The sequence below is a fragment of the Ranitomeya variabilis genome, chromosome 4 (assembly GCF_051348905.1).
Source record: "Ranitomeya variabilis isolate aRanVar5 chromosome 4, aRanVar5.hap1, whole genome shotgun sequence".
In the NCBI taxonomy this organism is placed as follows: domain Eukaryota; kingdom Metazoa; phylum Chordata; class Amphibia; order Anura; family Dendrobatidae; genus Ranitomeya; species Ranitomeya variabilis.
Window position 1 is genome coordinate 632,551,230 of NC_135235.1, and position 15,269 is coordinate 632,566,498.

The 15,269-nt window shown below is 40.8% G+C and overlaps 2 protein-coding genes across 2 annotated transcripts in view; one reads left to right on the top strand and one right to left on the bottom strand.

Annotated features, from left to right (window-relative positions):
• Positions 1–15,269, bottom strand: part of LOC143767327 (uncharacterized) — a 760,398-nt gene that overhangs the window by 565,507 nt on the left and 179,622 nt on the right. The window lies entirely within an intron of this gene.
• LOC143767287 (uncharacterized) lies at positions 297–14,535 on the top strand. Its single transcript, XM_077255504.1, has 7 exons — positions 297–439; positions 664–813; positions 941–1,120; positions 1,203–1,326; positions 1,409–1,506; positions 3,566–3,656; positions 10,316–14,535. Exons 2-7 carry the CDS (start codon positions 736–738, stop codon positions 11,188–11,190), a joined length of 1,446 nt encoding a protein of 481 aa, XP_077111619.1. The 5' UTR covers positions 297–439; positions 664–735; the 3' UTR covers positions 11,191–14,535.

Below are 15,269 nucleotides of genomic sequence, written 5' to 3' on the forward strand. Positions count from 1 at the left end.
AGAATTGGTCTACTAACACTATAGCCCATGTTTTGCTAAAGAATAATGAATTGTACATTCTAGCGCCTTTATCAGTCATTCACCACATTGTAATCAGCCGTAATATGCGTCACTGCAGAAAGTATGTTCATTAGAACTATTCTTCATATCCTCAAACAAGGTGGCCAATTTGTCAAATACTGGTCCTGACTGCTCGAGAAAAGCCGCCTGCGCCCAGTAATGGGGAATCTCCAGCACCTACCTCCACCTGCAGAGCCGCACACCACATATATGGCTGCTCTGTGCGCACAGGACCTGGGATGAGGTCACAGTCATGTGACCAGACTCTTGTGTGGGAGGAGCTATCATCGAGTTTGCAGTAATTTAGGTGCTTTATCCCAAGGTTGAGAAGCAGCACTTGTGATCTACATATAGCTAGTGTGCGGCTCTGCAGGTGGAGGTAGGTGCTGGAGATTCCCCATTACTGGGGGCAGGGGATATTAACCCCCTCAGTGCTGAGCCTGTGATAACTCTCTGTATGTGACTATAATGGGACTGTGTGTTATACCGGGGGCAGGACGGGGCCATGACTGGATGTAGTGATCATGTGACGCCGGTAACAGCTCCGGAGATTTCTTACATGGGATCTTTATGCTGTTACATCGTTATCTTCTCCCCATTCAGGTCCCTACAATATCGGATCCTCTCAGTGGAGATCTTCTATATAAGAGAATTCTCCTGAGTGACCCTACAAGGATGGAGAGGGACAGGGACAAGATGGCGGAGAGGATATTACACCTCACCCTAGAGATCCTCTTCCGGCTTACTGGAGAGGTGAGAGATTCTGATGACGTCACATTACATCATTCTTATCTATGGGAATAACATGGACAGAACTGGAGAGATGAGGACTCTGGAAATGTCTGTAGTGAGGTTTATTAATGTGTCTCTCCATAACCAGGATTACACAGTAGTGAAGAAGACCTCTAGTGAGCGCTGTCAGGCCCCTGTGTCTGAGGGATGGGGAAGACCCCTGAGCCCAATCACAGGACCTCCACCTCATCCCCTGATACATGAAGACATGAATGCCCAGAAGATCCTAGAACTCACCTACAAGATGATTGAGCTGCTGACTGGAGAGGTGACACTGCTGGGAATGCTGGGACATTATACAGTAACGCTATGAAGGGATCGGGGGATGACGGTATCATTGTATGTGTCAGGTTCCTATAAGGTGTCAGGATGTCGCCGTCTATTTCTCCATGGAGGAGTGGGAGTATTTAGAAGGACACAAAGATCTGTACAATGACATCATGATGGAGGTTCCCCAGCCCCTCACATCACCAGGTAATAGACAGGACTAAATACACACGGCTATAATTATCTGTATGTAAAGAATGAATTCAGTCCCTTTATGTGTTTCCTCCAGTTCTATCCAGTAAGAGGACAACACCAGAGAGATGTCCCCGTCCTCTTCTTCCACAGGACTGTAAAGAAGAAGATCCCAATGTTCCTCAGGATCATCAGGTAGGTGGAGAGAAGGTGTCATGAGATCTCCCCTATGATGTGTAGAAGGTTGTGAAGGTCTTGTGTTCAGTCTTGTTTTTTCCACCTGTATTACCATTGAATGGACAATGTAATAGAGACACCGGTCTTTTACCATTTGGAGCCTTAATATATGGGATTAGACCAGTGACTGTGCAGTGCAGTATAACATCTATTGAATACATTTTCCATGGATCAGTATGGAGCATGAATCAACAACGAATGAATCCATAAATTAGGTCCTTGTTTCTAGAGCAGCCAGGACCAGTATTTAAAGAATTTTCCACCTTGTTCAAGAATGATATGAAGAATAGTTCTAATGAACATACTTTCTGCAGTAAAGCAAATAACAGCTGATTGCAATGTGGTGAATAACTGATTAAGGTGCTGATATGTACAATTCATTATTTTGTAGGAAAACTTGGGCTATAATGGTAGTAGACCAGTGCTAGTGTTGTCTGAGGGAAACAGTAAAGCAAGACTTGCACAAAAATCGCAAATATCAGATCATTGAGTAATGTAAAAACTTTGCTTGGTTGGATGAATCCAGATTTCTGAGGCCCCAAATGGAGGAGAGGATCAGAATTTCTAACAAATAACATTAATCTATCAACCCTCACTCTCAGGCTGGTAGAGATGGAGTAATAGTGCAGGGAATGTTTCCTTGGCACATTCTGTGTCCTCTGTCACGTGTACATTTAGACAGTAGGGCTTACTTACATGTAGTTCACCAAATTCAACCCTTTATTGCAGAAGAACAGTGCACCTTGCTTAGAGTTTGGTATAGTCATGAATTTATTCTACAACTACAATAACAACGTTTTTCTTGCTTCCACAATCTTCACAGTTACCAAATTTTAATCGAATACAGCACGTCTGGGACGAGGTAGAACAGGTTATTCAGAACATGTCAGGACCTCCATCTAATTTCTGATAACTGCACAAAGCTACACTGTTATCATGGGCCAATACACCTGAAGAAGGGTCTACACCTATCAGAATAGATGACATGGCAACGTTCTGGAATTTGAAGGCCAAAGGAGGTCTAACGCTCTAATGTAGAGCACCTCTAATAAAGTGGCCATTCAGTGTATGTTTTATACTTGGTGGAGATGACAGGATAAAGCTGATCATAGACATTAGATGTTGTCTGAATCTTCTCACAATTTTCTGTTCATGGAGACTGCTGGTTATAATTAGGAGCCGACAAGTTGGATTTATACCGGAGACCCACAGCTACGTGATAACTACTGCTGTCATCATTTGCGATCATCATTTTGGTTTATGATCTTTTCTGTTCTTCTAAATAATTTCACATGACTTCTCTGTTTCATTGCTTGACTCCATGGCTCTGTCAGGTGACCTCTGGATGGTGGTCGGTTTCCCTCTCTGTTGGACCACAGCCTGTGTTGTATCTGTCCAACTGCTGATAATACACTTGTCTTTGCATTGCTTTGTTGCTTTTGTGCAGGTGTTTTCACTTCCTTCTTTGGTCAGTCTTATTACATCTTTGGAGGGACTATTTATACTCTCCTGGCATGTGCAGTCTTTGCTGCCAATATTCCAAGTTAGAAGGATGTTTGGAGTCCCAGCTCCCCAGTGTAGGATTTTCTTGCTAATGTGTTCTCTATTGTTTCTCCTCTTTGTTTGCTTGTTCCCCTTCTCAGCACTTATCCCATTTTGTTACATTCAGGGTCTGTTTTTGTTTTTTTTTACTATGTATACCAAAAGTCTTTTGGGGTTCCTTTCTTTTTCCTCCATCTTTCATGTATGACTGTGTGAACACATCTTTAGCCCTGTGTTACACCCTCTCTCTGTGTGCACTAATTCTGTTGTTGTTGTTTTGGGTTACTCTCTGTGTATAGTTGAGGATGCACTTAAGAAAACTCAGGATCAGTCGACATTGAGTGGGGGCGTGATTGTGTAATTTTAGGGTACCAACCTCTGCGGTCAGGCAGGGACAGATCAGAGTAAGGTTAGAGATTTGCCTATTTTGTATATGAACTCCGTCTTTCTGTGACTTTTACAATATTTCTTTCAGGGTAAAGATCTGCCCCATATTAATACTACAGGGACATATGTGAGGGGTGATGAGTGGTGTAAAGAGGAGATTCCTACAGATAACTGCACAGGTGAGTAGTGACCACTAAATGTAGAGAAGTCACAGATTCCACCCAGCCACTGGATGGTATAATTATGTCATGATTTTTTTTTACAGTACACACAGTTATTAGGTGTGGATTATAATAGAAGGCAAATTTCATGTGGAAATGGCAACGTATCATTTAGCCTAATGTAAATGGATTTTGTTTTCTTCCTACATTCTGTTCTTGTCTTGCAGACATGTGATTCCTGCAGCCAATAAGAGGCCATAGCAGACTCTCATTGGTCACTGCTATGTTCAGAGATTGGCTGCAGCGGTCACATGACTGTCTGGCCAGAAGAGGAGGTACAGAAATCAGCATGATAGCTGCAAAGGCTTTGGAAAATGAGGGTCAGGCAATGTTTTTTTTCTTATATTTTAATGCATACTGGATGCTTCATGTTCATTAAACTCAAATATAGTATTAGGACCAGAAGAGGAGTCATAAGTAATTCAGGGAATTTTAGAAAAATAAGAGAGACATAAAAAGAATCGGAAATCCGCGAATGATGATAGGCCGCACTTCTGTCGCACACCGTGTGCACCTGCTTCATATGTCTTGTGCAGGGTCAACCCTTGTCTTCCACCTGAAACTCATTGACTTGTTCACCTTAGCCACTGGCTGGAAATAAATCTATATTGATCTGCTATAATATGCAAGGAGCACGTCTAAATCTTAATTTTATATTTTGGAAAATCTATTCACAATCACCTAAGTAACTGGACAGTCAATTGAGCTGCGTAAATTTGCTATATATTGTACGTTAATATCCATGGAGAATCAGGAGCAGGACGAGAAGCAATAAATCTTTGTGATTTAGTAGGTGTCAACAAAGTTGGAGAAATGTCACCAGGATGGAATCTGCTTTCATTTATCCTGTTAAAGAATAACTTTCATTTTAATTTTTTTCATAAATCAATAGTGTGCAAGAAAATAAGAAAATTTGTAATATATCATATATTAGATATCTGCTTCTTTCTACTTCCGGACTGATCAATCACTCTTAATATTCTCAATTTTCTGGGAAAATATGTATTCACTCTCCCATTAATCAGTTAAGAGATGCTACTGATGCTTATAATGTTCTATGCAGAACTGTAACTATGGCTTCAAGAGAACATGCAGTCGAATATTTTTAAAGCACACTTAAGTTGCAGAACAGAGAGCTTGGGTAGGGTAATAGTCAGAGTTGAGGGAGGAGATGTAGAGTGGTGCAGAACTGTGAAGAGCTCTGTGTGTGCGAGAGATAAGTTTATATTGTATTCTGTAGCTGATGGGTAACCAGTGCAATCACTGGCACAAGGTGGGGGCATCGGTGTAGCAGCTGGACAGATATACCTCTCTGGCTGCTGCATTCAGGACAGATTGGAGAGGAGAAAGTTTGGTAAGAGAGGGACCGATCAGTAGAGTGTTGCAGTGGTCTAGACGAGAATGAGTAAGAGTGACAATAAATATCTTTGCAGTTTAAAAGAACCCCAGGACTCCAAAGCATGTTTCGCCTTGGCTTTCTCAGAGTCAGTGTTTTTGAATTAATAAGTGAAAGATGAGTCAAGGAGGAGAAATAAGCATATTTCTCTGACAAGATACATTGTTTTTATTATTATTATTAATATTATTATTATACATTTTTATAACTCCATTATTGGGGTAGAGCGTTCCAGAGTATAGGGGAAGCACGGGAGAAGTCTTGGATGCGGTTGTGGGAGGAAGAGATGAGATAGGAGTAGAGAAGGAGATCATAAGACGATTGAAGGTTGCGTGTATGTAGGTAGGTACCGGGAGACCATGTCACAGATGTATGGAGGAGTCAGGTTGTGAATGGCTTTGTATTCATTGTTAGTGTATTGAACTGTAGCCTCTGGGCAATAGGAAGCCAATGAAGGGCCTGGCAGAGAGGAGAGGCTGGGGAATAACGGGGAGACAGCTGGATTAGTCAGGCAGCAGAGTTTAGGATGGATTGGAGTGGTGCCAGAGTCCTAGAGGGGAGGCCAGAGATTAGGAGGTTGCAGTAGTCGAGGCAGGAGATGATAAGGGCATGTACTAGTGTTTTTGTGGTTTCATGGTCAAGGAATGCACGGATTCAGGAAATGTTTTTGAGTTGGAATCGGCAAGAGGAGGCAAGGGCTTGGATATGTGGCTTGAAAGAGAGGGTAGAGTCAAGGATCACCCCGAGGCAGCGAGCGTGTGGGACCGGGAAAAGTGAGCAGCCATTGACATTGATGGATAGGTCGGGTGGAGGGGTAGAGTGAGTTGAGGGGATAGATGATGAATTCTGTTTTGCCCATGTTCAGTTTTAGAAAGCGAGCAGAAAAGAAAGATGAAATAGCAGACAGACATTGTGGGATTTTGGTCAGTAAGGTAATGAGGTCAGGTCCAGATAGGTAGATCTGCGTGTCATCAGCATAGAGATGATATTGTAGACCGTGGGATTCTATGAGCTGTCCCAGGCCGAAGGTGTAGATGGAGAAGAGTAGAGGTCCTAGAACTGAGCCTTGGGGAACACCGACAGACAGAGGGCGAGATGAGGAGGTGGTGTGAGAGAGGGAGACACTGAATGTCCGGTCTGTTAGATATGATGAGATCCAGGATAGGGCCAAGTCTGTGATGCCAAGAGATGAGAGAATCTGTAACAGGGGGGAGTGGTCCACAGTGTCGAAGGCAGAAGACAGGTCCAGGAGGAGGAGGACATAGTAGTGTCGCTTTCTCTTGGCGGTTAGTAGGTCGTTGGTCACTTTAGTTAGGGTACTTTTAGTTGAGTGATGTGATCGGAAGCCAGATTGCAACCGGTCAAAGAGGGAGCAGGAGGAGAGGTGGGAGGATAGTTCAAGATGGACATGCTTTTCCAGTAGTTTTTAGGCATAGGGGAGAAGAGATATTGGGCGATAGCTGGACAGAGAGGATGGGTCGAGGGAGGGTTTTTTGAGGATAGGTGTGATTGATGCATGTTTGAAGGATGAGGGGAAGACACACTGTTTGTAAGTGAGAGGTTGAAGAGTTGTGTTAGGGTTAGGATGAAGACTGTTGTGAGGTTAGGGATGAGGTGGGACGGAAGCGGGTCAAGCGTGCAAGTGGTGAGATGTGATCTTGACAGAAGGATGGAGAGCTGATCGTCTGTCATGGTGGAGAAGCTGGCTTTGGAACAGGGCTGAAAAGTCAAGAGGAGGGGCATTGGGGGCTGAGGGCCAAAGCTTTGTCTGATGTTATCGATCTTCTGCTTAAAGAAAGAGGCAAAGTCTTCAGTTGTTAAGTCACTTATTTTTTTTATTGATTTATGAAAGTAAAATTGAAGTAACGGTTACTCTTTAAATTAAGTTCTTTCTAGGGGGTATATCACAGATGTGAACTGGAGTCACTGGGAGACAATGATGACATGATGATTTGTAGCCTTGTCAGTACTTTCAAAAGAACAAGATTGAGCATCTTTAACGTTCTTGTCTTCAAGGCAAAAATTTAAGTAAAAATCAAAGTATGAAAACAAGAAGGACTTGCTAGGGATTCAAACCATGAGCAGATGTGGTCTGTAAAGGCCTGCCTGAATGATTAGCATTATCATAGGTGTCTCCACTTCTGTTAAGCCAGTATGATAACAAGATGGTCTGAGTCACTAATGCTGTAATTTTTTACTTTGTAGGAAAAACTTAGGAGAAGAATCCATGGGTTTAAGTTTTCCGTTATATTTCCCTAAGGCAGAAGAGCCCCACACTAAGGGCTCATACTCACCTGCGAGAAACTTGGATGAGTCTCGCACGTCAATACCCGGCGCTGCTGCCGGCACTCAGGAGCGGAGCCGGGTGCAATGTCGGGTATTAACATGCGAGACTCATCCAAGTTTCTCGCAGGTGAGTATAAGCCCTAATAGTGTGTTTACTATAAAGCAGAAATACTTAAAAGGATTAGGCTGATGGAAAACTGAAGCAGATACAGATAAGTTGCTTCAGCCTTAGAAGTCCAGTTCTTTGAGTTGAAAGTTTTCTTGTTTACAGCGTTGATGGGGGCTACCAAAGATGAAAATAGGGGATAATTAGAAAGTGAAAATTAGCAAAACCCCTACCAAAAATTGGAATGCTCATAGATCTTGTGGACTTGGACCCTTAAAGAATTACTCCCACGGAACTTCTAATTGCCTAAACCAGTGTGGATGTATACAGTATGTAGTGTAGTGTAAGTACAGTAATATATTCTCTGATCAACGTCTTCCCTAGTTACCAGCGCACATGAGATGGCTATTCTGAATTGTCGGATCAAACTGGAGTTTTATGTGTGAGACGGAAGTCAATTTTACAATGTGAACCTATGGAGATATTTCTATTATACAATTCCTCTGATTGTTCCTCTCCTTATTTTGGCTTACAAATACTGGTGTAAAATACTGACCAAATACTGAACGTGTCAGTGTCGCCTAATAGTAACTTTCTGGTCACATGCAAGTCGGAATAGCCATCTTGTGACCCATAAGAGGAGCGGAGCCATGGTGGAAACCAGAGAACATAGCAATCAGTGAGTATCTCTCACTATACTACACTAATATACATTTACACCGGTTTAGACAAGATGAGAGTATATTAAACATGGAACATCTTCTCTTAGAGGTCAGTATTACAGAACCTGACATCTTTTATCTTGTCTGAAGCCTGTCTAGTGAGCTAAACACTGGTCAAAGCCTATTACTCTTCAAGAATCAATAATCTGTTAAATCGTTAAATATAAAATTTCTAATGATCATAAACAATAACTGGAGGGGTAGAAGGCTTAACTTGCAAACCTTAGTCTTTGGCAAGAGCAGTCTGTTCCCCTGGCCCCAACTTTCTGCTTGGCAAAGGGTGGGGAAGTACAGTTTGATTGACAGTTCGAGCCACCAGCATCATGGCGTTGTATGCCCAAATTGTCCATTCACTGATGCTGCAAACAGGTTAGTGAATGAAGAATGGGATATTACAGCTGGCATCTGGCTTTATATCACCTTTGCAGCAGGTTATAACAACCAAATGTTCCTTTACTAAGTAATAAAGATGTTTCTTATACATAAATCTGAGGCTGTAGAAGTCCCTGAAAGGCACATTTTGTTTTGAACTTGGAGAAACCACTTGTTATCGCTTCATTGGTTTATTGCAAACAGAGGTGATGAGATGAACATCACCTATAAGCACGGACTTATGATTCTCCACTGTCAAAAAATGTACCTAGAAAAGTCTGGTGACAGGCTCAATATAAAATATGCCAGTGAAGAAGTTGAATATGAAAAATCAAAACTCTAATCTACATAATAATCTATTAGTCTTAACTCTTGACACTACTGTCTAAGGCTGGGTTCACACTCCGTTAGCAGCAGCCCATTCAGCACATACGTTAACGGGCTGCTGTTAACGCAAGTGCCGACGTTACATCCCGCTAGCGCAGATAGAGCATCTGCTAGCTCTATCTGTGCTAGCAGTGACGGACCCGGAAAAGCTGCAGCCCGCGTCTCAGGGTCCGTCACTCAATGACGGAACATCCCTAGCGCACGCCCATTGTAGGCGTGCGCTAGTGATGCGTCCGACATTGCAGTTAATGGTGGCCGCAACGGACTACGTTACACCGCGTTTATGCCGCGGTGTAACGTAGTCCGTTAGACGGACGACCATAACGCAATGTGAACCCAGCTTAAGGCATCATGCATTTTACAATTACATCCATGTTTTCACGGATAGAACACATACCCACTCTAGTCTATGGTGCCATTTGCATGTCCAAGCTTTTTTGGAGTTCCGGATCAAACTTAGGTTTAAGGCTGTGTTCCCCAACTCCGGTCCTCAAGAGCCACCAACAGGTCATGTTTTCAGGATTTCCTTAGTATTAGTGATACTTGCATCAGTTGGACGACCAAGAATCCCATCACCTGTGTAATACTAAGGAAATCCTGAAAACATGACCTGTTGGTGGCTCTTGAGGGCCGGAGTTGGGGAACACTGGTCTAAGGGGTAAGGTTTCTCCTTGTGGAGAGTGACATACCAGCTCTGGCTTGTCAAGGTAAGGAGGTTTATTCGCCGTGCAATGCTCTTCTGGGAAATTTAATATGCAAATTGCCTCTTCAGAGAAAAAGAGGACTTGAACCCTATAGCGCCACCTGTTGAAAGTAGCGTTCCTACAAGTCACAATCAACCCTTTAACGAGTGTTGTAATATGACTTAGGATAAAAGCCAAATCAGTATCTCAATTTGCAGACACGGTGTTTTGTGCTGTTGGCCCTCGTCAGTGCAAAGCATGAGAACTGATTTGGCTAGGTGAGAGGATCTGGACTAAGGTCTAAGGGGTAAGGTTTCTCCTTGTGGAGAGTGACATACCAGATCTGAAAAAATAGACAGTACATAGATGCCATCCACGTGTTATCTGTGTTCTGTCTATTTCATTTTTACTGTTTAACAGGTGCAAGAAGATTTAATTTTTTTTCATACAAGAAAGACAATTGCCATACTGATGACCAAACACTGATGAAAATGTGATCTAAAACACTGATGAAAATCGATCTGTTTCTTGCATGCAAGAAAAACGATAACTTTGTTGATTTTTGCTAAAATTTGTATAACGATTCATACATAATAGTTTAAGTAATATTATCATTTCCAGGCATTGCTTTTGCAAAATAATAAAATCATTTTTATTCTTGGCAGATAACTGCACCATGAGCCCAGAGGGACTTCTGATATTTTCCGATTTTGAAGCATATGACCTTGGTCCTCCAGGACTTACCACCAAAAATCTGTCATCTGATCCTTTTCAACCTTTCTTATTTTCTGATTCAACACAGACTGTTAAGTTAAATAAAAATAACATAAGTGATGATGAACATCAAAGATCTCAGACAGGGGAGAAGCCATATTCATGTTCCGAATGTGGGAAATTTTTTACACAGAGATCAGATCTTGTTAGACATAAGAGAATTCACACAGGAGAGAAACCCTTTTCATGTCCAGAATGTGGGAAATGTTTTACAGATAAATCAAATTTTGTCAGACATCAAAGAATTCATACAGGGGAGAAGCCATTTTTATGTTCAGAATGTGGGAAATATTTTACTAACAAATCAGATTTTTTTAAACATCAGAGAATTCACACAGGAGAGAAGCCATTTTTATGTTCAGAATGTGGGAAATGCTTTACAAATAAATCACAACTTGCTGCACATCAGAGAAGTCACACTGGGGAGAAGCCATTTTCATGTTCTGAGTGCGGGAAATGCTTTTCAGAGAAATCAGATCTTGTTAGACACCAGAAAGGGCACTCGGGACAGAAAGATATTTCATGTTCAGAATGTGAGAAATGCTTTATAAAGAGATCCCATCTTATTACACACCAGAGAATTCACACAGGAGAGAAGCCATTTTTATGTTCCGATTGTGGGAAGTGTTTTACTCAGAAATCACATCTTGTTACACATCAGAGAGCTCACAAACATGAGAAGCCATTTGCTTGTTCAGAATGTGGAAAATGTTTTGGACAGAAATCACATCTTCTTAACCATCAAAGACTTCACAAAGGAAAGTAGTTTCTTCTTATTTTTATTTATTTTATTGATAAATTATAGTAAAATGGAAAGTAAACTCACACATTTACACAAGACAGGGAAAGCATTCTAGAGCAGATGGACAATTTTCCCAATGGGCCCTATGAGAAAATTCGACTGTTGTGGAGGGGTGAATCAACAGGTTGCACTTAATGCTGTTTGATTTTTTCACTTTGAAAAGGCACTAAACTATTGTTTTTGATTAGTTGCTATTGGATATAATATCTGTTATAGTTAATGTAACATGCCTTATCAGTAGCACTTAACCAACTTCATGGATCCATAATAGGGTCCTATCATATATGAGTGAGGCACAAATATCTTTTCACCTGGCCAAAAAATGTGCTTCTGAAATCGAATGATGCCCATTGTATTCCACAAGCACAAATTGGGCTGGATGAAAAGATATTTGGCCATTTAATGAGGCGTAGAATCATAGAATGTTAGAGTTGGAAGTGTCATTGCGTCCAGCCCCCTGCTCAATGCAGGATTCACTAAACCATCTCATACAGATGTGTGTCCAGCCTCTGTTTCAAAACTTCCAGTGAAGAAGAACTCACAACCTCTCATGGTAACCTATTCCAAAGTTTTTTCTATTATCTAATCTGTATCTTCTCCATCTCCATCTTCAGTTTCATTCCATTGCTTCTCATGCTTCCATGTGCAAATGAGAATAAGGATGATCCCTCTACACTGTGACAAACCTTCAGATATTTCTAGACAACTATTAAGTCTCCTCTTTGCCTTTATTTTTGCAAGCTAATCATTCCCAAATCCTTTAACCTGGATGGCAGTGTTGGATTTCACTCCTCCACTATTCCCAAATCCTTTAATGGTTCTTCGAAGGACATACTTTGCAGTCCGCTCACTATCTTGGTAGCTCTTCTCTGAACTTGCTCTAGGTTTTCAATGTCTTTTTTAAAATGTGGTGCCCAGAACTGGACACAGCATTCCAAATGTGGCCTGACCAAGGAGAAGTAGAGTGGGATAATTAATGTGATCTAGACTCTATACTTCTCTTAATACATCCTAGAACTGTGTTTGCCTGTTTTGCTGCTGCATCACACTGTTGACTCATGTGCAGTCTGTGATCTATTAGTATACCCAAGTCTATTTCACATGTGCTGTTGCTTAGTTTTATTCCTCCCATTTTGTGGATTTCTTGCCTAAATGTAGAATCTTGCATTTCTCCTTGTTAAATACCATTCTATTAGTCGCTGCCCATTATTCAAGCTTATCAAGATCCTTCTGAATCCTTTCTGTCTTCTCTAGTGCTAGCTATCCCTCCTAGCTTTGCATCGTCTGCAAATTTGATAAGTTTAACTTTAGTTCCGTTATCTAGATAATTTATAAAATTATTTACCGACATTGGGGCTAGGACAGCCTTGTGGTACCCTACTTGAAACACTCTTCCAATTGGATGTGCAACCACTTATGCATCAACTTTTTCATATCCTTGAATACCATGGACCTGTCACCAGCTTCTTTGGTAGAGTTTATTTACAAATAGGACATTGGAGAGACCAACTTCTTGTTACTGAGACGGCATGGCCGAGACACAAGCATTGCAGGGAATGGGGCAGATAGACACATACACTACATTAAGCTCCATCAGATAGGCATGTATATTAAGAAAAATGGCAGACAGACACACAGTGTGCAACGTGTTGTTTGCACCTGACCTGCTTCTAAGGGTCATGTCTCTGCACAACTCAGGAGCGTACTGTGTCCAAGAACTGGTAAAACACTGCTGCTTATTACATTTGATTTCCAGACCTTTGATCGTCTCTGTCTGAGGGACGTAATTTGGCTATGTGTGATTTACATCACTAACTCATTATTAGAAACTAAGCTCTTATCAATAAGCATCAAAATTGAACCAAAATTCCCCAAAAGTTGGGATGCTGTGTAAATTGTGAAGTAAACAAGCATACAATGATTTGAAAATATCTTATTGCCATATTTTATTCACAACAGAACGTAGAATACATATCAGGAGTTGAATGTTATACATTTTTCCATTTAATTTGTAATAACTAATTCATTTAGAAATTAATGGCAGCAACACATCTCAAAAACGTTGAGCCCAGTACATATAATGGGGAAAAAAAAGTATTTAGTCAGCCACCAATTGTGCAAGTTCTCCCACTTAAAAAGATGAGAGAAGCCTGTAGTATTACTGACCACATACAGTGATCTACATGAACAAATCATGTCTGTTTTTAATGCAGTGCCACCTGAGGGACAGAAGATCATGAGCATCCAGTATTGACTGTCGGCATTGTCTCTTTTGCACATGGATTTCTCCAGAATCCAGAATTTTTTTTATTTTTGATGGTATTATGTACTGTAAATGGTAGGATATTCAAAGTTTTTGCAATTTTATGTTGAAACATTTTTCTGAAATTGTGCCACAATTTTTAGATGAGTTTGCTCACAGATTGGTGAACCTCTGACTATCTTTGCTTCTGGGAGACTCTGCCTCTCTAACATGCTCTTTTTATATACAGTTGAAAATTGACCCTCTACTGGTTTTCATTAGTACCACTGATGTCTAAAGTCTTTTATCAACCCTTTCCCCAATATTTTTTTTAGATGTGTTACTGCTATCAATTTCTAAATGAGCTATTTTTTCCAAACGAAAAATAAAATATGGTTAAAAGAGATTTCCAAATCATTGTGGCTTTCTTTTCAATTTTTTTTGGAAAAGGGATTGTATTATAAAGTAAGTAAAACCAAAATAACACTTATGTATCGTGTATAAAACATCATATTTAAAAATACAGTATTAATGCATGTTAAATGGATTGTGCAGTGTCTGTATACGGATCAGGACAGTGCCCGACATGTCTCATCTCATTACCAGGGTGTCCTTTTTATTAGGTTAAGTATCATTTGGGTTCCCTCAGCAACTTTCCTGAGCAGCGCCTCTCCATTTCTGATATCCGATCAGGTGGAAGCAAGAGGCTTTAAACAACTTTAAAACCTGTTACCAATCATTATTAAATATCTGCTTGTATAACTCATATGCTTGTGTTTGGATCTTTATTTCATTGTCTTTTAGATGTTAGCAGCAAAACATAAAGAAATTATATAAATCTGATACCGCTGTAATCGTACTGAACCTAAGAATAAAGGTTCATTTTCATTACCGCACTGTGAATGGCATAAAAAAAAAATAAAAGCACTTATTGACCTGCTGTTGATTTGTTTATTCTGCCTCCAAAAGATTGCAGTAAGGCTCGGCCACATTTATCCTGCGCTTTATGCGCAGGTTTTCCGTGTAAATCTCTGACGTAGTCGATTCACACAAAACCCCCTATCAAAGATTCCACATAATGAGCCAGATGCAGGCACTTTGGACTCAATATGGCTTTTGTTCTACGTTTTTTTAGTCACGTACAAAGGCACGGTTGAGCACAGTTTGTATACCACTGAAAAGATTGTCACTGTCCAGACAGGGTCCACAGTAACTTTTATTGCATTATTATAGTGAATGAATCCATTGGGGGTTCCATCTGAATCAGGTATTTCAGACATAGATGTAAACAACAGCATACAGCATTGGATAAATATGAATTAAGCCTTAAAAATGATCCAAAATATGTGGCCCAGAATGCTACCAAGAAAAGCTTAGACTCAACCCACGAAAAAGAAGTCCATACTCAGGTCCATTATCTGTTAATGGAAATATGAGGGGTATCCACGTTACTGGTATAAAAAGGTTCTGGAAAAGCATTATGGCTTCCCGTAAAAGAAATACAGCAAAATCTGCACTCCCAAATCCAAATGCCCCCCTCTCTTTTGATCCCCAGAGTATGCCTAAAGCGCAGCTAGCATCCACATGTTTGGCGTTACTGTAGCGAATAGAGCTCACTTAATTTACAAGGTCCATGTCTCCAGAAGCATAAACTGGGCACAATGTACTGGGCACTACAATGTATTGGGCACTACAATAGCATATTTGTATTTTTTACCTACTACGTCCATTATGTGCTTGTTTCTGAAAATCAACCATGGAGTCAAAATCTTTTCTACACTTGTAGATGAATTCCCAGAGG

Excerpts from the sequence above, each read along its gene's own strand:
- LOC143767287 (XM_077255504.1), top strand. The coding sequence starts at position 736 with ATGGAGAGGGACAGGGACAAGATGGCGGAGAGGATATTACACCTCACC. Across the intron at positions 1,327-1,408 it reads CCAGCCCCTCACATCACCAG|TTCTATCCAGTAAGAGGACA; the intron begins GTAATAGACAGG and ends TGTTTCCTCCAG. Across the intron at positions 3,657-10,315 it reads TCCTACAGATAACTGCACAG|ATAACTGCACCATGAGCCCA; the intron begins GTGAGTAGTGAC and ends TATTCTTGGCAG.